Source organism: Mustela nivalis (genome assembly GCF_964662115.1).
Source record: "Mustela nivalis genome assembly, chromosome: 20".
Classification (NCBI taxonomy): domain Eukaryota; kingdom Metazoa; phylum Chordata; class Mammalia; order Carnivora; family Mustelidae; genus Mustela; species Mustela nivalis.
Genome location: NC_139039.1, coordinates 25,113,318 through 25,137,857, shown reverse-complemented (window position 1 = coordinate 25,137,857; position 24,540 = coordinate 25,113,318). Strand labels below are relative to the sequence as shown.

Genomic DNA, 24,540 nt, shown 5'->3' with positions numbered 1-24,540 from the left:
ACTGGCTCATTAATATTACATAATTATTTGTCAAATGAATGAAATGACATTTTACTTCTAAAAGTGTCTATGCTATGTAATAGCAAAAATCCAATTTAGAGAGACATAGAGAGTAAATTTTCCTCTTATTCTAAGGTCAGATTGCTTCCTTCGCATGTTCGTTGTCAAATCCAAAAGCCCACATGATGAGAGCTAACCGGAGGCTGTGCACTTCACAGGTGGCTGGGACATTTCTGGACACATAGGTGCCCTTAATGTATGTGATGATATTTGGTGGCTGTGATGACTAAGCCGCTCTTTAGTGCTCACTGAGATCATTATAGATTTCTATTTAGAGTAAATTTAGCCATAACGACAGTAGCAGTCGTCACCGTAATAGCTAACTCAAAGAAGCAGCTTTCACCTGAAGAAGTGAGGGCTCCCCATGGGCCTGTTACGCCTGCCCCTACTTCAGATTGCCTAGGTAGGTCCTATTATAACTTCCACCACCTCCCCCACCTGCCTTTTACTGGAACCCTCCCTGACTTCTCCAGCCTACCTCATCACACCTTGTTTGAGTCCCCCAAGGCCCCTCCATGCTTAACCACACGATCAAGCATTTGTCTTTTTTATCCACCAAATATGTGTCATGCAGCATCTAGAACGTTCCAGGCATTATATGGAGCATTTGCATATGTTCTAAACTGTATCATTTGCTGTTACTTCACTGGTTCAAGGTTCAGGGAGGGGGTAATGATGGAATCGGGGGCTGTATTTTATGCAGTTTCCCTGCCAGTGCTCTGAGAATGCTGTTTGGTAATAGAGTTCACAGATGATGTTACCTTCACTTCATGACTAATCAATTTAGTATAGGGGAGACAGAACTGACTAATCTCAAGGGAATGGGAGCTGGTATTAAATAAATCAAAGTGGGGAACGATGGCAAAGAAGAGAATAGGAAGAAAATAACACACAAATATTCTCAGGAAATGGGTTAAAGTTAGATAAATCCTAGCCTTTGGGCTTACACGGCATCGTTCCCCAGGTGCTAAAAAAGGCAAAGTTTCAGCCGCTACTTCTGCGACACCACAGAGCGATGTGTTGAGGTGTGAAAAGGATGCATTCCAGAGACAGCAGCAAGAGATAGGACAACAAAAGGAGGGTAACTGTGGGGAATTACATTAGTACATGGTGCTGGTGCCACGGCCACCTAGGAAAGCAGAGACAGTGTGATGCCTGCGAATGAGATTCAATGGGCTGCCAAGTCTGAGTGGGCACGAAAGTCCCAGCTTGCAAGAAATGCATTGAATATTCAGCAAACATTCAGTTTTCCACGAGGCTTGCTGAAATACCTTCCTGTTCTCGCTTACTTCCTCGTGTGAGCCTGCATCTATTCCTTGCTGCCTGAAACAAGCCCAATTAAGGGACAGGTAAAAAAAAATGGGGATCATCCTCCCCAGGCGGAGCAACCTGTCCCCTCTACTCAGGCTTCCATCCCATTTTTCACATAAAAGTGAGACCAAGAGAACGGTGAGGACTTCAGTTTTTTCCTACAGTTGAACAAGTCACCCTATGCCAGAGAGAGTAGAGCATTTGACGTTGACCCCCAGAAAATATCATTGAACCTATAAATTTCACCATTCTTATCTGGCTCATATTCAACCTAAAATATGTTCTTTCTCACCCAGTGAAGTCCTTCCTAGAGCCACACCATGAGCCAGTCACCCAGTGATCAGAGCAGAGAGACAGAAAACAAAGCCCTGTGATGTATAATGTAGAAAAAGTCTGTAGAATTGGAGGATTTGGTGGAGGAGGATGTACAGAGAGGATCAGAGGCAAAAGGAACCTCTTCAAATTTCAAACAATTATTAATTTAAAAGGCAGATATCTAGAGCTATAGGAGTCTAATTGATGACCCTTTCTTTAAAGTCCAAAGCAAGAGAAGAGGGAGAAACAAGAGTTTTCAGCATTTGGGATGCTCCAGGCCCTTAAGGAAGGAAGAACCCATTCCAGCATGAAGAGACACTAGGGAAAGTCCTGGTAGGCAAAGAGGGAGAGGGTTGGTAAACCAGGATAACAAAATCTAAATAGGACACACGCAGAATTATCCAGGGAGATTCACTATAGCCCTGTCTGCCTAAAGCGTGCATTCTCTTAGTGAGGAGTAAATGGAGGTTAGTGTTTATGATCCTACAAGAGATTCTCTGTTACTTGCCATACATACAGATATTTGAATCATAATTGTGGAGCACATTGTTTGAGATCTCCGTTTCCTTCCCTATGAACTTTCTCATCATCAGTAGGAAGTCCCAATTACATTTTTTAACTCCCTCTCTAAAATGACTTTGGTTTCCACTGGATTCGCCAGGTATGCGGATGTGGAAGCCGGGCTCCAGAATGAAGGCTATAATAACTTATTCCCTAGTTTGATGTTTATCACTGAAATGGTCATACTTTGTGTGTCATTCCTCCATCATGGACAACACTTATGTTCTTGGAACATCGTGCCTTCCCCTGGTTTCAAACAGAAGGATGAGGTGAGCAGCAGCTGGAGAGATCCTCCAAGGATGGCACAGAAATAGCCCATATGTTGCCCAGCTCCCTCCTTACTCAGAACAGACATTACTTATCCATGAGGCACTTCTTCTTGGCAAGTTACTATCTCAGGATCCTCTCCAACGAAACCACAAGGGATCCACCCTACACTGATTGATGTTGTTAGACGGGAGAAGACCTATTTGTGACCCCATCCTTTCTTGCTTTGTTGTTTTCCAAAAGTCTTTAGAGAAATCATGTTCGGAGAAAAGTGTCAGAGTTTATTTTTAATATATCCTTCAGAGTCACAGTTTAGAGTCTTATTGATATGTGGATACTCAGATATGAGTGAACCAGTTACGCTGAAAGAATGGAAACAATACTGCAACTATTAGTCATGTTGGCCTATTATGAAATGTATATACATACATACATATAAAATATATACATATTTTTAAAAACCCTCTGAATTAAAAAGCTCTTCCAGGTAAAATTAGATGTTCTCCAATCTGTGAAGAACTCAACTCCGGTTGTCGTCTTGGTTCTGGTATCCAGAAGGTGCAGCCCAGAGAGGCAGCCCCCAGTGCAGTTTGCAAGATGTATTCTTGTCTGAGGGTGCCGCACGCTACAGTGCGGCTATGAGTCAGAAACCTTCGTGGGAAGGAGATGGTGCTGGTGGGCTGGTTAAGAGGCCTCCTTTAGGGAGGCATGAGTTGGCAGCTTGGTGGAGGAAAAGCTGGCATGAACGTCCTGAAGATACCTTGAGGGGGCAAAGGAAAGGCTTCAAGTCCAGGTCATGAGACGAGAGCGTAGCCAACCTTGTCTCCACATTCATCAACCACCTCAGAAAACCAGAGTGGCAACGTGGGCATGAGCCTAGACCCTCACCACCGTGGTCAAAGTCTTCCAGAGAACAGAGACAATAAAGAGTTCCAGAAACTCTTCAGAGCAGCTTCTAAACCCCTAGAGATTCACACCGAAGGCATATCAGAGCATTTCGTGCTGAAGCTGTCTTTGTTGATCTAGCTCTCAGCCAGTCTTCTCTTTGCACAGATGAGGAAATGAAAGCCTGGAGAAGCCAAGAAGTTTAGCAAATTCAGAGAACAGAACTGGAATTAGGACCCAAGAGACCTGACCCTCAGTTCAGGGACTTTTCCTTTTGTCCTGCCTTTCCATGGACAATGGCCTTGAAAATCCAAGAGCAGGGACCTCACCGCTCAGGGGGCTCCTGACTGTGTTGCTGGGTCATTCACTGAGATGTCGCCTCATTGAGGAATCATTCTTTGTGTGGAGGTCCTTCCTGGTGATGCCCTTTAGAGCCTCTGTCAACGTCCATCATGAATCATGGCTGTAGGCCAGTGTGGTGGCAGAAGCAGAGTGAGGTTATGAGGAAACAAATGGGTCAACGCAGAGAACGCTAATAGTGTGCTGACACTTCTGCTTCCTTGAATGAAGGATTAGGGCCTGAATTATTACAGCAGGAAATGCTAAACTACTATGGGAAGAAAAGGTGTATTACTCACGTCAGTGTTAAAATTGCCATTTTCCACAAAGAGATTAATCACCAGCCATGAACCCTGCTGCACTTGATATAAAGAGCTCCCTTCTTTGCCTTGAATTATCCCCCTAGGCAGAAGAATTTCTTATATATAATTAAATAATATTTCTTTCCAGAAATTAAAACCAGAAATTGAAGAAACTTGAGTCTAGAGAGTGCCTTAAGTCTATTCTAGGCTTAGGAGACCTCATCAGGATTGGGATCAGGGTGTGGCTAGAGAAGTGTTTAGGGGAACAAAATTGAAGGAGGAGTTCCCTCGCTGGGCCGGGCCATGCAAGTTCAAGGTTCTGAGAAAAGAGTGCCTCCCTGGGCCCCTCACTCTAGTCCTGTTCATTCCTGTCCCCACCCTTTATTTACTGTTTGACATGCAAGGGTTTTAGATGGGGATGGCAGGAGACAGGGTGAGTCAGGGATGACATCAGACAGAGAAGCGTGAATGGGATACATGTTGGGGGACCTGACGCTCAAGTAATGCCTTGCTGCATTAGCAATTGGCATCGGGGTGTAGGGACTTCTGCTGATCTGCCACCAGGAGATCAAGCCCCAAGGGGGTGATAAGGCCAGGCTATGGGTGCCTTTAGCTGAAGTCTGAGATCCAGGTGAACAGTGGTGAACCAAGGGGAAGAACAGGTCTGGGTAGGAGGACAAACAGCCCTGGGAAGTTTGATGAAGTTGGGAATAGCAAAACCTGAATCCCTGAGGCAGGATCCCAGATACTGAGAGCTGAGCTATGACAGTCAGAGAAGGATCGGCAGTCAAATCAGCTCCCTATTAATCCAAATGAGATATAGACATAGGACTTCTTGTTCCCCTTGCCAAGGCAAGCCTGGGGTGGGTGGGAAAGATGATGATCTGGGCAGGCCATGGTACATGGTATTCCTCCTCTTCCATCGTCCTCCCCAGTTGGTTCCCTTGCATTGCTTTCAAACAAAGTGCTTGCCTAAGTCAAAGACTGAAGCCTTTGTTTAATGTTAGCAAGTGCCATGTTTAAAAGGAGTCTCTGTTGGGGCCGCTGTATTCTAGAATCAAGAAGTGAATTTTGGGTAGGAAGACAGTGGGATAATATTGTAGTTCTGAAAGGTTTTTAACCTGGTATTCATGAATGGGCTTCATTGTGTCTATGAGTTTCTTGAAATAACATGCAAAATTGTGTGGGTTTGCTTATTTTTAGGGAGTGGAGACTTCACTGAAATATGAATTGGGGTCATGGGGAACTATGACCTTAAAGCATCCAAGTGTCTCATTGATCGATGAGAACTTGAAACGCAGAGAGGGGGAGAAGCTTTGAACTTCTCACCAACAAAGCCTTGGTCTTTCATCAGCTTAGCTCCAACACACATTAGTCCCTAAAGGAACATTTGTAGAGTGGATGGATGGATGGACAGATGGATGAAAGCTCTCTGCTTTCAGTGTACTTATAGCCTCACCTTAGCACTACCATTCCCCATCGGTCTCTCCAGCTTAATGAGGGGATGTTGGATGCCAGGCCAGTGACCTCAGAAATGGAAGACAGATTCATTTAATGGTGGTACAAGGGAACACAGATCCCAGGTCACAGGGGCCTACACTCCAAGAAGCCCTGCCTGGTTGGTACATTTTTCCTTTGGAGACACATCATCCATTCTTCCTTGATGCCCCTGTCTTTTTTCAATGGAAGAGAGAGCCCACGGTGGTCCAGGCTAGTGAAGCTGGCACTTGGTCCTGATCTCCAAGCTCATCAGTCCTGCTACCAGCTCTAGGAAGGGTCTGTCTTGTTTATTTTTCAAGAGAATAAGAGAGGACAAAGAGTTTCATTTAGAGGAGAGCATCTCCCTTCAACACCTGAATAATGGCCATTTACTTTCAAACCATGACAACCATTTTGCCATTCACACATCAGTTTTCACCTGGCAGGGACAGTGAGAGCTAGCAACAGCGACCAGCAGTGAGAGAAGTTGCCTTAATGTTATCATTGGCTAATTACTTGATGATGTCCCTCCCTACTTCTTATTCCTCTCTTCTTTTCTTCCTTCTTCAGCCTTCCTTCCTTACTATGGGACACTGGGCTAGATGCTAGAGGTACAAAGCTGAGTAACACACAGTCCCTGCCTTTACAAGACTCTACAGTCTGGCCACAGATAGGGTACAGAGGCACCCACAGGAGGTGGCTGCCTATACTACTTGGAAAATCAGGGAAAGCCAAGAGGAAGTAATGACTGGAATGGGATTTAAAAGACTATTTCCAGGCAAACACAGGAAGAATCACAGGGTAGGCAAAGAAGAAAAGTATGGCCTGTGGCACGAAATAGTGGGACCTCTGGGGACTATAAGTAACTTAGTATGACCAACTTGAGCCAAGTGCATGTCTGCTCTAAAGAAAATGGGTCAAGAAGGTACAGCAAGAGATGATGCTAGAGAGTAAGTACCCAGTGGATGTGTACAGTGAAATTATTAACTTTATTAATCAGCACAATATGAGAAGCAACCACTCTCTAGGAGCCGAGGAAAACACCCAGGTTCCTGCTTGAAAGCTTGGGTGGATGATTTTTAAGCAAGATAAACTATTCCTATTTTCCAAAGGTCTATGGTATAGCCCAACGCCATGTGGAGCCCCCCAACATCCACTGTCAGTAGGGCATTCTTCCTCTCTGGGAAGAGAGAAGAGGATGGTGTTACTATTTGTAAAGCCCTGGGAGTAGTGCTTAATTCGTACTTATCAAGTAAAGAAAGGGAATGTGTATTTATTGAGTGCCATGTGCCAGGTACCATCTTAGGGATTGACTCAATTGCCTCACCACAATCCTGAACGTTAAGTCCAATCTCTTTGTATTATACTTACAGAAACTGAGTATCTCAGAGATAAGTTCCTTGCTCCAGGTTAGAAAACTAATAAGTGGCAGAGCTGGATTCAAACCTAGATCCATCCAAACCCATTTTGTTTCCATTAGGGGTGCCACACTCATGGCTGACTGGAATCTTACATTTCTGCTTCGCATCTGGGTGACAATGGAAGCAGCTGGTTCTTGACCTTCATGATGAGAACCCCTTCAGACTTCAGGTTGGAGAACACCCATGGGAGTTAGCACAGTGTCCCACTGTGGTATGGCACATAGAGTGGTTCAGATGGTAGTATTAGACCGGCACAATGAGACTCAAGCTCTGGGAATATGACAGTTACTCTTAGAATATGACAACATGATTCCAGTATAACCCAAGTGCCAAAGAGGGGAGCACTCAAACGGGAAGTGAGTACTGATGATGGAATTAAGTTTACCCAAGTTTAAATAGCTTAAGATGAGCAGGGTTCTCAAAGGAAACAACCAACAAAATTAAAAGATAGCCTACCGAGTAGGAGAAGATATTTGCAAATGACACATCCAATAAGGGTTAGTATCCAAAATATATAAAGAACTTACACAAGTCAACACCAAAAAAGCAAATAATCCAATTTAAAAATGGGCAGAAGACATAAAGAGACACTCCTCCAAAGAAAACATGCAGATGGCCAACAGACATGAAAAGATGTTTAGGGGTGCCTGGGTGGCTCAGTGGGTTAAAGCCTCTGCCTTCGGCTCAGGTCCTGATCCCAGGGTCCTGGGATCGGGCCCCGCATCGGGCTCTCTGCTTGGCAGGGAGCCTGCTTCCTCCTCTCTCTCTGCCTACTTGTGATCTCTGTCTGTCAAATAAATAAAGAAAATCTTAAAAAAAAAAGAAAAGAAAAGATGTTCAACATTAGTCATCATCAGGGAAATGCAGATCAAAACCCACAAGGAGCTATCCCCTCACACCTGTCAGAATGGCTAAAGTCAAAAACCCCAGAAACAGCAAACGTTGGTGAGGAATGGAGACCAAGGAACCTTCATGCACTGTTGGTGGGAAGGGAGACTGGTGCAGCCACTGTGGAAAACAGTATGGAGTTTCCTCAAAAAGTTAAAAATAGAACTATGCTCTGATTCCGCAATTGCCCTACTGGGTATTTACCCAAAGAATACGAGAACACCAATTCGAAGGGGTACATGCAACCCCTATGTTTATAACAGCATTATTTACAATAGCCAGACTAAGGAGGAGACATAAGTGTTTATCAATCGATGAATGGACGAAGAAGAAGTGGTGTATATGTAGTGTGGACTATTTGTCAGCCATAAAAAAGGATGAAATCTTGCCATTTGCCATGATATGAATGGATCTAGAGAGTACCATGCTAAGTGAAATAAGCCAGTGAGAGAAAAATGAACACCATGTGATTTCATTTATATGTAGAATTTAAAACACAAAACAAATGAACCTAAGGAAAAAAGGGGGACAAACCAAAAAACAGACTCTTAGTTATAGAGAAGAAACTGATGGTTACCATAAGGGAGGTGGGTGAGGGGGATGGATGAACTAAGGGAAGGAGATTAAAAGTACGTTTATCTTAATGGCACTGAGTAATACGGGGAAATGTTGAATCACTGTATTGAACACCTGAAACTAAGATAACACTGTGAACCACAGTGGAATTTTTTTTAAAGCATTAACATAATAACCATATTTGCAGAACTCTCAGAGGATCTCAACCCCAACCCTTTTCCCCCCAGAAATTTCAAGAAAAAGAGACTTCTATTAGTGACGCAAGAAGAAGATACATAGGCACTACTTTTAATAACCTTTTACAAAATCCTGGATGTTCTGGTATATTTAAGAAGAAGTAAGCGTTAATGATTTTTAAAAAAGGAGATCCCAGGAAAAGCCTGTTCCTTCATTAAGCTTCATCTAGCTATGTGACTAGAGGCAATTTACTTCCCATACCTCAGTTTACTGATCTGTATAAGATTTGTGCTGGGTAAATTTTTTAAAGACTTATTTATTTATTTGAGAGATAGAGAGCAGGAGGAGGGGCAAAGGGAGACTCATTCTGAGTCTCTAAGTCTCTCTCTGAGAGACAGTCTTGAGCAGACATGGAATCTGAGGTGGGGCTCGATCTCATGACCCTGAGATCATGACCTGAACCAAAATGAAGAGTAGGACACTTAACCCACTGAGCCATGCAGGTGCCTCAGGGCTGGATAATTTTTGATAAATGTTCAAACTCTAAAATGTTGTGAGTCAATAATGGAATAAAAAATCAAGTTTCTTCTAAGAAGTGTATTACCTTCCTCGGGGCTCCTCTCTCCTCTGAAGACTGCCCCATCACCCCCACCCCTCAAGAGCACAGTAGTTCCAATGCTGTGAACCCCTTTCCTTCTCTCGCATGTCCACCTGGCTCCACCCACATTATCTTCCCAAGCGCTTTAAGGCACCAGTTCATTTCCTTCCTAGAACCTACCACAGCATGTCATTGTGTATTTATAGGTATGTTTACTTTATAGACTGTAGCTCCCACAAGACTGCAAATCCCGCAAGAACAGACAACTCTGTTTGCTTTGTTTCCCAACCCATATCCAGAGTCGTAGCGCAGTGCCTGGAACACAAAAGACACATGGTTAATGCCTGTGGAATGGATGAATCTGCCATTTTCCCTTTTTCGAGAGTGTTATCTTGGATGTCATTGATTAAAGACTTATTAGGGGCTAGATTTTATGCCTGGTGTTTTGCATGCATTCCCCCCACTGACCCCCACTGAAACCCCGTGCCGCAGGTGCCATCTATTTCGTTGATGATGATACTGAAACTCAGAAAGGTCACGGAGTTAGTGCACTCTAGGACCTGGACCTAAACCACATCTGGGTCCCTCAAAGCCTGAGCCCTGCCTGAGTCTCTGCATTTGAAGGACCCAGTGGAGGACAGATGGAAGTCAGTACTCAGAACCCATGGAGCTAATACTCCAAAACCCCAGTGTGTGGGGTGGATTCTGACATGGTAGATAGAAAATCTTCCTCTAACAGTGAAATTCATTCTCATGTCTGTGGAGAGTTTAACAGAGATCCTTTCTTCCACTGTATGAGGGTGTGACTTCAACTTTTTCTCAAAATGCACATTTTTAATCAGAGTACTTTACGTGGGTTGCCAAGCTCCTGGGAATTAAAAGGACACTTGTGCCTGGGGGACGGCTACAGAAACTGATCCCTGGGTAAGTGCATAATAAAAATTACGCAGAGAGCAACTGAAATTAAACCCAGGGGGAAACCTTTTTGCTCAGTTTCAAATACCTAGAAAATGACTTGGCAGCTACAGAATAAAGAGAAAGAAGAGAAACAGAAGCCAATGCCAATTTACCTAATTTTAGATTGGATTCCTTTTTTTTTTTTTTTTTTTTTTTTTTCTGAGGGAATCCTTCTGAAAATCTAGAGTTGGCAAAGACTCTGGAGAGTCTCATGTCTAAGACACCCTTCTGCAGAGGGGTCAGGGAGCAAGGTAGTCATGCGAAGGTCAAAGCAAGGTCAAACCAAGTAAGCCATGAGTGGGAAAGGAGAGAAGAGGAGATAGAACTATGTCCTATAGCCTCTGCCCTTGGGGGCCCTTAAGCCACTGGGAGAAATGTGCTGATGGTGATGGAGATAGGGGTGGGGAGGTGGGAAGCCCTCTGGCAATGTGGCCCTTGCTTTGTTTGGAGGAAAATGAACCTACCAAGAAGATCAGATGTTGAGGAACACAGAGTTATTTATTATTGGTGTTTATCTCCAGTACTGGATTTGGCCAACTGGGGCCCCTTCCTTCATACTTGGTACCCCCAGCCCTCAGACACAGTGCTGTCCCTTATAGTCCCTTAAGACTGAGAGTGGCACCAATAAGACCACCAAATATGCAGGACAGGAGTCAGAAGCATGTTAATGTGCTTCAGGAAAGAACGGGCCATGGGATGCAGGAAGGTAATATGTTATGTGGGGACGTCTGGGGGGCTCAGTCAGTTAAGTGGCTGCCTTCTGCCTCAGTCATGATCCCAGGTTCCGGGACGGAGCTCCTCATCATTCTCCCTCTCCCCCTCCCCCTGCTTGGGCTCTCTCTTTCTCTCTCTCTCAAATAAATAAAATCTTAAAAAAATAAATAAAAGTAAAAGGATGCCTGGGTGGCTCAGTCGGTTAAGTGTCTGCCTTCCGCTCAGATCATGATCCCAGGGTCCTGGAATCGAGTCCCATGTTGGGCTCCTTGCTCAGCAGGGAGCCTCCTTCTGCTTCTGCCTGCCCTGCTCTGCCTGCTTGTGCTCTCTCTCTTGTTCTCTCTCTGTCTCTCTGACAAATAAATAAATAAGATATTTAACAAAATAAAATATGTAATTCAAAGGACAGAATTGTCTAGTACATTCCGCTCTATGGGGGGAGGGATATGGCTTGAGGCGTGACCGGAGCTAGAGGGCTGGGATGTAGGTACATTTCATAGGGTTTTCTGTGAACTATTTCTCCAAGCTTGATCCCATTTTGTGGTCACCAAATAACCCTTCTTATAAATACTTCCGTGACCAGAAGCCTCGATTCTAGGGATGGAACATGGGCGCGTACACAGGAGTGCTGAGAACAGGTTTGAGCCTCAGGGAAGAAAAGAGTTTTGAGGGCCTCAGTAAGGGCAGGCTGCCAACAACCTTTCCAGGACTTTTATACTGACTTGCAACATGGTCAGACCCAGGTCTCCTCCCCAGCCTGGTGGCCCCAGGAATGTGTCCTCAGCATCCTGTGTGGACAGGAGCATTCCAGTCACTGAGGCAAGGGGTTATTCTTGTTATAAGGAAGTGAACTGCTCTTGTGGCCTTTTGTCCCCCTAAGCCTTCCCAAGTCTGTGGGCCTGCTAACCGGTAAGGGCTAGTCCCAAAGGCTGTTGATTCTCTGAGGTAACCATGGACCCCCATTCTTCACCAGACGATGCCCTTCCTCCTCCTCTCCCGGTGCCTCCCTGAAGTTCCACATTCTTCCCGGAGCTCCCTGCCCCCAACTTACCACTCACCCCCACCCCCCACCGCCCCAGCTGGCTGCTTTCCCACAGTCTTGGGCCCCAAGGACATCCCTGAACCGGAATGGGGCTGGTCCTGACATGGTCACTCTCTCTGGCGAGGCTCTGGTTAGGGCTCTTCCTCTCTTCCTTGCAGGTCTTTCTGAAAGCCCCATGTCTCAGTTTTCCTCCCTGCTGCCTCTGAACCTGTCCCACAGTCCGGATGAAATCATATAGAGGAACAGGATTTTTTAAAAGCCTCAAACCTTTTATAGATGTGATATCCTAATAATAGTTCCGCCAGCTCACATTTCTGTACATTGCTCCATATCCAGATATAAAGATCATAAAGCTCCCTTTCCCCAGCCATTTGCCTTTCAAATAGGCAAACGTCCAAGACAGATGGGCAGATGGCAAGAGATCTGAGGGCGACCTTATTTTGGCCGTCTCTGTGTTTTATTACCCAAAAAAAATCTCGGTTCACTTCTGTTAGCAAATCAGGATCTTTTCTCTTAAATGTAAGTCCCTTTTCTCCTCGTTCTTTTAGTAACAGAGGAAATGATCAGGAAGAATTTAATTCACAAAACCTTCTTCATTCACTTGAAGACAGTTCTAACGGTACCTTCCAGTTGGCTTATCTGTAAACAAACAAAATTCAACTTAGCTTGATTCCCGTACATCATTCCTTAAATTTTACTTTCTGTCCCACGTATCACTGTCTTTACTTCGCTAGCTGAAAGTCTGTGCAGCTGCAACAATTTTTCTTTAGTATCAAGCAACACGATTTGAGAATCTCTGTGTTCTTATGATGCTTCTGTTAACAGACCATTAAACAGATGCTCTAGACTAAAGGTGGCTACATTCCCTCGCCTGGAAGTTCTCTTTAAATGTTAATTTGTAGTGTAATTGTCTTCGTAATCATAGTGATGGGGGATTTATAATAGGGCTAAGTAAATTCCTCATGGAGCTGAGATTCTAGAAGAGAAAACAAGGAACATGGGACTCTCACATCTTTCCCACTGACCTTTTTTGAGAAGGTTCTAGACTGGATGTGGTGGCCCCCGGCCTACGTGGATCTTTCAGTTTGTGTCCTCAGGGTAGATGTACATACAGTGAGAGAGCATTCCCACTGAGATTGGTGCTGCTGAGGACAAAACGTGCTTATGTAATAAATCTTGGCAGAAAAGCAAAATAATTCCCTACTCATAAAGCATTTTTCTCAGTCTACTGTCTTCTGTGCCATTCTGAAAAAATCTGGAAATCCAACCACCATTCTTTATTTTTAGTCCATCCAAAATTTTACTCACTTGAGGCAAGTGGGCACAGAGCTATCTTTAGAACCATCAACCAAACGCCTTGGAAAGACAGATTATTGGTGCCTGGGCAATTCTCTAGATGATTTTTTTTTTTTTTTTTTTTTTTAGCTTAGGAACCCCAATATATAAAACCGAGGTGGAATGGGGGAACTGAGGTCTTGCCCATTGGGTCTCCCCCCATATCCTTCCTCCGGTACTTACTGTGTACTTCTGGGTTCCAAGAAACAACTGAAAAACCACTGATGTAGGCCAAGCCCTTCATTTTGCGGATGAAACAACAGAGGCCCACAGGGTTGAAGTGATTTGCTCAAAACTTGCCCCCGTATTCACTGATGGAGCCAAGAGAAGGACTCAGGTTTCCTGACTTGCCCTTCTGTATCCTTTCCATCATACAGCACATAAGATACTATTGTGACAGAAACTACTTCTGTCCTTCTTATTAGGCAGAAAAGTTCAGCTGAGAAACAGATGACTGGTTGGGGAAGTTTGCCTATTGAAGGCACGAGGCAATCAAATGACTTAATCAAAAATAGACAGTCGCTCTTTTCTTTGACTGCAAGGAGAATGAAAAGTGCAAGCGGAAAACCAGCTAAGAACTGTTTCCTGCATTGACTTGGTTATCTTGGCAGTGGTGTGCTATCCTGAAAGATGCCATGCTCCTCGCTACCTGTGGACTAAGAGCAAGGCACTTAACGTCTCTGGGCCTTGGTAGCTCTTGTCCCCTCTGAGAACACAGCAGGACGACTGTGCCGGCCATGGGACACCATGAAGAACTGTTGTCTTTTCCAGATAGATACACCCAAGATCAGCCCTTCCCTGATCTTGTCTCAGGACTTCTCATAGAGCCAGAACATCCTTAATCCTATATCATGTGGGGGTTTGGGTAGGTATTTTGTGCATTGAGTAATTGTCTTCCCAACTGGACATTAATGTGGGGGGGAGATGACTGTGTCTTTTTATATCCTTAGCATGTGTCTTCCTTTTTCTCATCTTGGAAGTGTTGTCTTCCATAAAATGCAAGATGTAGGAACCCAGACCCTTCCAAAGACTCTCCATCTGGTGTTTCCAGAAGCCTTGGGTGGTCTCATATGTACTTTCGTATAATCTGTTCAGTCCTCCTTTCCTCCTTTCTTTGCTCCAGACCTCCCTAGATGGTATCATGTCCATTGGGCACCATCCTACCTGCCCAGCATCACTGGTGTTTCTCCTGGACACTGCTGTGCCCTCTATCGCTTTCCTTACTAGCTGCAGAAATTGACCAGAGTAGGTGCCTCTATGTTCTTCCTTTCTTGGATATGTGTGTGTGTGTGTGTGTGTGTGTGCATGACTGTGTATGTGTGTGCATTCACAGCCCCCCCACCCCCAAACACTAAGCACACAGAGGGGGAGGAACTAACCAGTGAGACTTCGAGTCTTCCCTTTTGGGGAGAGAGCAAGTGCATTTTCATGAGTATGAGAATGTTAGGTAGGCACATGTTGTGGTGGCTGCTGTTGTCTAAATGTTTAATTGTTGCAAATAAGGGTGTCTTCTGTGGCAGTCTCATCTTTCCAGTAGCAAGAGAGGGCAAGTTCTGTTGTGCAATCCCATGTCTGCTTTGGTTCGCACCTTGTTGCCTATTGCACACTCACCAAAGCACGTCACAGACCAAACTCCGAGTCAAGAGGTGGAGAAACAGTCTCTGACTCTTGAGAAAGAGTTGCAAAGTTAATTCCAAGGGTATAGCAATGGAAAGAATTGTGAATGCTCTTGCAAACAACCAGGGAGAGGCACGAAGTCAGTCAGTCACTTCACCTTTCCCCAAATCCCTGACTGACTTCTATCTACTTATTATCAGTCAGAACTTGATTTGTCGTATGGTCATCCCTAACAGCAAGGGAGCCATCAATGTAGTTCATCTGGGCTGTTCCTCCTACTGGAATAGAACTGTAGCTCTCCGAGCAGTGAAGGGTAAGAGAATGGGAATTGGTTTGGTGTGAAATAATAAGATAGACAGAAATAGATATCTATATCTATCTATATCTATATCTATCTATCCATCTATCTATATATCGGCCTCTGGCTCCTGCTAATATTTTGTCTTTGACCCTGATTCCTGACACAAAGTTCCTAAAACTTCGTAATGTCCAGAGTGATGAGAGTGTCAGACAGAGAGCTCTTAAATGCCTTAGAATTTCCTGGGTTAGAGGAATGTCTTTTGTTCAAATGAGGCAACTCTTGGTGAGCTCCTACATGGAGTTTGGTCCCTAGAAAGACCAACGCATAGTTAGAAGTTTGGCACTTTCAGCCCTGACTCCCATCTTCCAGAGTGGGGAGAGGGGTTGGAAGATGAATTTATACTCAGTCATGCCTACATGATGGAGCCTCCATAAAAATCCCCTAAGTATGGAGTTTGGAGAGTTTCCAAGACATGTTTGATGTGGGGATGGATTTGATGAACACATCTGGGCATTGGGAGGGTGCTATGCCCCAGCTCCACGAGGACAGAAGCTCCTATACTTGGGAAACTTCCAGGCCCCACCCTCTGTGCCACTTCATCTGGCTGTTCACTGTATCCTTTAATGTATTCTTTATTCTATAACAAAGGAGTAAACATTAAGGGTTTCCTTGAGTCCTGTGCCCCATTCTAGCAAGTGATCGAACCCAGGGCGGAGGTCATGGGAACCTTCCATTTGTGGAAGCCAAGCAGAAGTTATAGATAACCTGGGGACATGCTATGCAATGGGTGTTTGAGGTTGAGAACAGTCTTTTTTTTTTTTTTTTTAAGATTATTTATTTATTTGACAGAGAGAGAGAGAGGTCACAAGTAGGCAGAGAGGCAGGCGGGGGGTGGGGAGCAGGCTCCCCGCCGAGTGGAGAGCCCGATGCGGAGCTCGATCCCAGGACCCTGAGACCATGACCTGAGCTGAAGGCAGAGGCTTAACCCACTGAGCCACCCAGGTGCCCGGGTTGGGGACAGTCCTAACTGGCGGCGTCTGCCCTAATTCCAGGCAGTTGCAGAATTGCTGGGCAAGGAAAACCCATACGTCCAGTCGCAGAAGCATTCTTCTGTGTGAGTGAGGAAAGGAACACAAGGTGTTTTTTTCTAGACAGTTGGATATGGGCGGTGCCTGCCACACAGTGCACGAGGAGCTGTAATGGCGACACTTCTGTGAACCTGTTATTTCCATTCTCTTTTCCATGGAGAACTAGGTGATGGACGGACGCCATCGCTTCTCCCACCACTGTATGGCAAAGCCTTTGTAATTGTGCCACTCTCCCTGGGGCCTCTAGGATTCGGGTCCACAGACAGGCTCAGGCACTGCAGTTGATTTGAGTTCGGTCCCTCTGTCCCCCAGTGCATGCAACACACCTCCCAGGTCTACCTCCCCCTCCCCCAGCTAGCCCCCACCATGGACAAGCATAGGGCACAGCCTCGGTCAATGACTACAGCTGCACTGCCGCCCGTCCCATTCATGGCCAAGGCCCTGAGGCTGAGCGTGGTGAGGCCAGCGTGTTATTGTTCATCCTGCTGTGTCATAGTCATGAGATACAAAACCCAGACAACCAGCAACACACTGTCTCACACGGTCCTTAGGATCTAGAGAATCTGTGTTTCTTGAACCAGCCTCCGGCCTCTTTATTGGTGTGCCCGTTTGGAAAATTGAAATGTTCTCGAAGTCTGGAGACAAGCTTCCGAGTGAACTGCAACTGAACTTTTTAAATTCGTTTTTTTTTTTTTTTTTCCCTTTTCCTCCTCTTGGTGAAATCTCAGCGGAGCCGGAGATGATCATAATTTTCATGAACACAAACTAAAGGTTTTGTTGCCTGTTGAGCAAAGTAGCTGCTTCCTATTGCAAAAGAACTGATTCCTATTCTCATTGCGTTGGCGTCTTCATTAAAATTTCCATTATCCTCTTCCTTCCCGTGCAGTTATAGACGAAATTGTCCTGACCATGTTTCTCAAACAAAATCGCTCCTGACTCAAAATATATGAAAGGGATATAGGAGGAAAAGAGCCACATTTCCCTAAATATAGATCATCTTGGGTAGGGGAAAAAAAAAAAAAAAAAGCCAACTTTTTTTTTTTTTTTGTCCAGGCTTTTATAGTTATTTTAGGTCAGTATTATTAGCTTCATCAGCTGTACCAGGCCCAGAAAAACAAATCTAGACTGAGTCATGGTAGCAGCGGTGGAAGACAGGTAGGTGTTACATAAAGATGCTTTGATGACAATGGTGGCCTGTTTGCTGGGGGCCTACTCTGAGCCAGATCGTGACCCCAGAGCCTTTATCTCACCTGTGCAGCCCACAGCACCCCACACACAAGCTGGCCTCCAACTGGCCTTCTTGGGGACCTGGGTAGGTAGACCTGTCCTAGTACAGAATGTCCGTTCTTACTCTGCCTTGTGCTAGCTGACGTTGGCCAAGTACTTTGTGCTCTCTGGGTCTCAGTTTTGTTATGCGGAAGCCAGTGTTCCTCTAATGCTCTGATACCTTCCCTTTCCTCCTGCTTCATACAGTATGGAATGCAATTGAAAATGCTCTGTCGGGGTGGCTCAGTCAGTTAAACGACTGCCTTCAGTTCAGGTCAAGATCTCAGGGTCCTGAGATTGAGCCCCTGGTCAGGTGCCTTGCTCAGCGGGAAGTCTGTTTCTTCCTCTCCCTCTACTCCCCCCACTCTTTCTCTCTCAAATAAGTAAACAAAATCTTTTTTTTTTTTTAAGTGCTTGTTAACTCTATCCCAACGTAAGAAAGACGGATTGCCAAAGATCATAGACAACAATTGGGGTATGAACCAGCCATCCCCAGCATGACCAAAGTCAAGGCTCTGCCTTTCTCTTCTCCTTGGAATGGTGCCAGCCCCGTGCTCCTCACCTCTATTGGATACATAAGAAAAAGAAGCTTCGAGCCTTTTGCTTCATGCTACCATAGCTATCACTTCTGAGTGCTGACTCTGAGCCAGGGAAGATCATTCGCATGTATTACTCACATGATCCTTGAAACAAAACTGTTGTTCCTCTCCCGTAGGCAAAGACACTGAGGCTCAGAGAATTTAGGGAGCATGCCATTCTCCTAGCACTAGTAAGTAGAGGGCCTGGTTCCCAATCTTTACTGGCCTCACCTCACAGCCCGTGTTCTTAAGGTAATTCTAATTACGGGGGCAGAAGAAGAAACTATTGCCTTCGGAGAAAGAAACTCAGAAGAGCTGAGTCCAACTCATGCTGGCCCAGTGAACTCACTCACTCTTCTACTCTGTCACCTTCTGGAAACAAAGCCCCTAAGGAATTTCTTCTCCCAATACCCCCTTCATCACAGCCCCATTTTTGCAAACATTTATTGCTTCTTAAGGGTCAGGCTGACATTTTGTGTCTGAATGAATCTATGGGGTAGATACCGTTATTATCCTCACTTGAAGGATGACAAAACGGAGGTGCAGAAAGGTGGTGGAATTTGTCCAAGGTAACGTGGCTACTGAGTGACAAAGACACATCTGAACCCACACAGTCTGATTTCAGAGCCTTTCCCACTACGTTTGGTGCACAGTAAAAGGTTCGAAAGGCTACACTCAAATGATTAGCAGCTCTCTCTCAGGAGTTGGCTTTAGGCGGGAAATACGGAGAGAATGACTTTGACTTATTTTGTCTACACGTGAATCCTTTTGAAGATTTTACAGTGCCTATATATGGATAGTTCTTATAATTAAAAATATATCTTCAGAGATTTAAATATTCTGGCTCTCCATACAGTTGCGGCGTTAAGTCCAAACTAATTATTTGTCATAAGGAAACTGGCATTTTCTGGAAGATTCCAGAAATCCAGAAAAGATGCCAAGGCTGGCGGGGTCATTATGAAGCTGGAGCCTACATCCGTGGGGTCATGCATTCTCCTCTCCCTCCCTTTTTGCCAGCACAAGGCCAGCAGACAGAGATCTCCATGATTGTAGCATGTGAATTTATATCCACCCTGAATCTGAGGGCAAACAGAGAAATGTAAATTTTGGCAGCTGCCTTTGTGGGCACTGACCTCACAGGACTCATTCAGTCCCAGACCTCACCCGGGGAGTGATTTCCCCACATCCGCTATAATTTATTGACAAGACTTGTTTCTCTTCCTGACGCTGAAGGAATTGCCCAGCACAATTTTAAACAAAGCACCACGCGGATCAGTGCAATGAACTGAATCACCATTTCCTCGCAGTACCAGCCCTGCCCCGGGTAATGTTTTTCTCTCCATCGTCTCTCATTTTTGTGAAGATGCTGGCAATGCAAGTCATCTCCAGACATTTCCCATTGTCTCTCTGTCAGCCCCGAACAAAGGCAAGGCCCCCGGTCTCCCCAGCCTGACCCAGGCAGCTGGTTTGAGATCTCACAGCATTTTACCGCGATGCCTTATTGCAAACAATCTTTTCAAGGTATTCATGTCCAGTGTGACCTGATGTTAATTCAGAAATATGTGGGTTTCAATTTTCCCTGCTGTCCCAAGTGTCATAAAATTGCACAGATTATATCATTCTATGTTTTGGACAGAGTAATGATATCATCACAGGCCACTACCCTCACTATTATTCCCAGGGAACTTCGAGGTATGGGTTAGGAGTGGCTACTGTCCAGGTTACAATACTAAATTCATTTTGTTCTAAGGAGGACAAGTGCTACTATTTGAATGTTTCTCTGAATGTCACTAGATGTTCTGTAAATGATCACGGTGTCTGATAAGTCAAAACCCCATTATATCTCACTCAACCCTTTGGGAAGTCGGGACCATGGCCATGATGATTATATTAGTGATCAATACCATTCATTGGAGGTTTCTAGAAAACCAAGCCCTTCTGCCAGTCATCTCCCAGTCCCCAAAACAAACTTCCCAGCATGGAGTTATTGTTTCCATGTCACAGATGAGGAAAAGGGGATTCGGAGAGGTTAAGACCTCCCAAATAATAAATCCTATAACTTACAGACCAAACGGGAGTTACACTCCCACTGCGAAGAGTCTGGGATTAAGCAGTTAAAGGAACAGACTATTCTCACATTCTATTAGAATTCCAGGTATCCCACTGTCTGGTCCTCTCTGTCTGCCACTGTTCCTGGCCTAGGGCACTTCAGCATGTCCTGGAGAAACTCCCCAGCTGTAGTCACCTTGACCTGCCCTTGCAAGACCCTTCTCTCCCCTTCTGCCTTGGCAGTATATTGGTCCCAAGACTGCTCCAGCATCACACCTGCTGGGAAGCCGTGTCACTCTCTCACCCACCCACACATGCTGTCAACCTGATCGTGGGCTTCTTTTGTTCCACTGTGCTCCCTACAGAAGCTTCTTACAAAACCACGACACTTCACGGTGGTATTTGTTTTTATGTCTCTTTTTAGTATTAAATGGTCATCACTTTCAGGCCAGACTGTGTCATCTTCGTCTTCATCTTCCCACTCCTAGACCCGTGCCTGACAATTACTAGGTGCTCAGAAGTATCTGTTCATCAGTGCGTAGATGGAAAAAAGGATGAATGAATAAATAGCTTTAAAACTTAAAGGAATAAACATACCAGCACTGTAATTTGTATTTGCTGTGTTATTTGAGAGTAGTCAATTCTGTTGTAAAAGACAAGAACACAGTAAATGAATGAAACTCCCAAGACATGAGATACAGGTTGTGGATAGCAGGTAGCTCATGAGACATGGATAGAGTTCGTTAAATGTGTTAGATGCAGGTAAGTAAGTTAGTAACCCATGAGACAGGAGTGGCACGGGTCAAGTTAGTAAAGCGGATATTGCTGAACACATAGAAAAGGCCAGAAGGACCAAGAGACAATAGATATCTGTGAACCTCTGAGTATACATGAGAAATATGAGACACCCAATATTTTTGTGGTCCTAACCTGACCACCCAGTAGTGAAACCCCTCCTGGCATCATGTACCCTTTGCCTCAGAAATGTAGATAAAATCCATAGGTCCTCATCAGGCTTGTTGGCAAACTGCAGCTCTTGGTCAGGGAACAAACATGCCCTGTGTCTCTGATAGAGTAAGTTGCATTGGATTTAGGCACCTTCAGGCCGAGTCCTGTTGCTTCAACCTCACCTCTGTCTGAGGGGCAGGCTGATGAGACAGAGAGAGAGAGAGAGAGAGAGAGAGTATGAATATCGTGTAACCGAGGATCAGGTAGTGTGGTTCCTCCTTCCCACCCACACCCTCTCTCAGTTGTGTTTCTCCACCTCCCAGACCCTCTCTTGCTTCTAGTTGTCTATTTAAAAGAATTCAAAAACTGTTTTGAGAATATTTGTTTGGTGTGAGCCAATCTGTTTTGTGACCTCTGGGATAGCTTGCGTGGTAGTACACCCATAGGTTACCATCGCCTCAAGGAGATTTTCCAGTGAGAATGTACGATTCCTATAAACACCACTAGAGCTTCCCTCCTTGGGAAGCCAAACATGGCTACTCCTATCAGAAAATTTAAGGTACTAGAGAGCCCTGCATCCAGAGTGCACAGCAGAAACACTGAGATTACAGACACACTGAATATTCTTCCAAACTCAAGCTGGAGTTGTGGTCCTCTTTTTTGTGCAAAACTTTTATGACAAATCTTCAGGAAAAATCGTCTGGCTAAGACGCTTTATGATTAACTGAGGCAAATCTGAGTCTCTTGAGTCTTTTCTCCAAGAATGAATAAGTAATTTTATTTTCATTTTTTTATTTTTTCCTCAATGTCAGGGCAGTACGAGCCCACACAAATACGCCCTTGAAGAATTGCTCAATTGCACCCTGCATAGCCAGTTTGAATTCCTATGCGTGTGGACCAATAAAGAAGTATTATTACCTGGCCGAATGAGATATTGGCTGTCTGCGTTGGTTCCTAGCGTGTGATGTTATTTCAGACTTTCGTTCATGCTTATTGGCCATCGGTAGGATTACAAGTCCTGTTTATTGCTGCTGGTTTCACACAGCTCCAATTCATGTATAAAAAAAATACCTCCTCTCTTGAGTCATATTTAAATGGATTCATATTGAGTTCCAAGACTTTTCCTTTCCCTGGACAAGATCTATGCTAAACGAATAGCACAAATCCTTTCCTCCTAATTCTATCAGATGGCCCCTTTAAAAGGAATTTGATGAGTATCACATTGTAACTGTGTTTGTGAACATTTAAAAGCTCCTTACAATCAAGATCTGGTTCAGTAACTGGAAAGGAAGGAAGGAAGGGGGGGAGGAAGGGAAGAAAAAGAAGTGCCTACATCCGATGTTGTGTATTGAATTTACTTTCTGTCTTTTTGTCTCTTAATGAGATGATGTTCCATCAGTCTCCACCAGAGCAGCGCTGTGACGTCTATGACTGGGAGAATGTGTAATCCTAGGAAAATAGCCTTCAGGGGCCTTAGGGGCAGCTGATGTTGTCTGTGGTCCCCTAGAGCTGCTTACTGGTGGTGCATAACAGAATCGGGGCCAGTATTTAAAAACTGGTGAAAATAAACAGTACTTGGTGTTCCTGGGAACTTTTCATCCTGGGATCTCCATGGAACTGTAATGCCAGGACCATGCAGAATTTCCACGGAGAAGATTTCTCCTTTGGCGGCGGTGGGGGTGGCGGACTATTTACAACTGAGTTAAAATTCCTGCAGCCGAGAGGAGACCTGCATGCTTGGTCCCTGAGGCTGGCTGCTGCTGTAATGTGGAGCCCCGTGAACTGGCTGATCAACGGGCCACAGGACGGAAGGCTGACATAGAGTCTGGAACCAGACTCTGGGCTCCCCCTCTCCAGGTGCTCCCCAAGAGGGCAGCGTCCAGACCAAAGCCTGAACCTTCTGGGCTCCCGCCCCCGGGACCAAGGGCGGACCACCAGGGTCTCCCTGCTACCCGGAAGCGGAAGTGGTGGCTCCCTGCTCAGCTTCCGGTGGCCCCAGCCCCTTCCCCAGCATCTGCTCCACCCCTCCTCCCCAGCTTGAATTCCTCTGGAAGACAGGCTTTGGCTCAACCCTTGGAAATTAGCCTTAAAATTGAAATATGCTGAGGGAGGCAACCCATTGTCTTTGCTTCATATTAAGATGCAAATGGCTGGCATCAAATGCTTTCCTGACAGCTGGTTTTCGCCTTGGCTGGGTGCACTCTGGGTTGTGCTGTGCGAGGGAAGGAAGGTGCAAAAGTGCAAGTCAAGGGCCTCAACCCCGGTAGAAACATGAATTGTTGCCCTCCAGGTTCAGAAATCCTCTTTGAAGTGCGTGGGCAGAGCGGGGTGAGGGAAGGTGTAGGAGTCCATTGGTTACTTATTCTTCCCTGTATGGAATGCTGTTTCTGCCGTAAATTTTATAGCCTCCCTGGGAATGTCTGCTATCCTTTGGCCTCCAAAAGAGGTCAATTTTAAATGACCAGATCGAATAATGCCCAACCTGAGGTGCTTCCCCCGTTGCATTCTGTCTCTGACGCCATTTCTGTTTGCCTCTGGCGTTTCTCTTGCTGTGGAGGTTCAGGGTTGGGATTTTTACTTTGTTTATAGAGGCCGACATGACTCCTCAGGAAGTGGGCTAAGCTTCAGCTCCTCTCTGTTCCAGCAGAGTGTGGGGACAGGAATAAAGGAGGAGGGGTTGAGCCACCTCCACTGCTCCAAGCAGGAAAGAGGGGTCTATGGTCCCTGGGGTAAGCTCATTGTTGTATTTCTCAAGTGCAGGAAACACAGTGACTAGGGCACCTACTGTCTACCAGTTTCTCATCCATTTAAATGAAGTAAAAGACCTCAGCCTCCAGCAGGGCTGCCCCCAAAGTCTTCAACTCTCCCAGATCCTTGTGCTTCTCCCTGCCCCCCCTCCCCCCGCCCCCCATCCTTTCTTTCTTTTTGGTGCATTTCCTCTCCATCCCTCTCAGATACTCACTGCTCTATCTGTTCTTATCACGTTATGCTCAGAATATAGGACTTAAAACATGTTCCTCTTAAATTGCAAATTACCCCAAAGAGGCTCTCACCTCTCCCAGGGTATTGTGTTTTAATAAGGAAAAAAGGCTTACATTTAAAAATTTTCTCATTGGGGGATTTCAGTTGTGATACAGGAGAGGAGCACAGGAGGGGAGGTACCATCAGGCCTTCCCAATATCCCCAAAGTCCTGGACTCACGAGGTGACTTGGAAAAAAGGAATCAAAATCTTGCACTCTTATTCATCATTCCCCGTATCTGTGGTGATGTGCCTGAATTGCAGTCACTATAATCCTTGCTTTCCTAAAGAAATAATCTAATCCACCTTCTCAGACAATGCCTGGAGTTCTTCTAGAACATTCCAGAATTATACTTAATCAATAGTGCAAAAATCAGAGAATTCACTATCTTACTAACCAGCCCAGCCATTGAAAGTCAACCATAAATATGGATAAGCTCTCCTCT

General features: G+C 45.1%; 1 protein-coding gene across 3 annotated transcripts in view; it reads left to right on the top strand.

Moving 5' to 3' along the window:
- The window catches only part of LOC309855408 (uncharacterized protein), a 332,305-nt gene extending 313,979 nt beyond the window's left edge, over positions 1 to 18,326 (top strand). For all 3 annotated transcript variants that reach the window (XM_082715646.1, XM_082715647.1, XM_082715645.1), the window contains one exon: positions 17,911 to 18,326. In XM_082715646.1, coding sequence (XP_082571772.1) covers positions 17,911 to 18,000 — 90 coding nt within the window. In that variant the 3' untranslated portion in view covers positions 18,001 to 18,326. The remainder of the gene's footprint in view (positions 1 to 17,910) is intronic.
- The last annotated feature ends 6,214 nt before the right edge of the window (positions 18,327 to 24,540 follow it).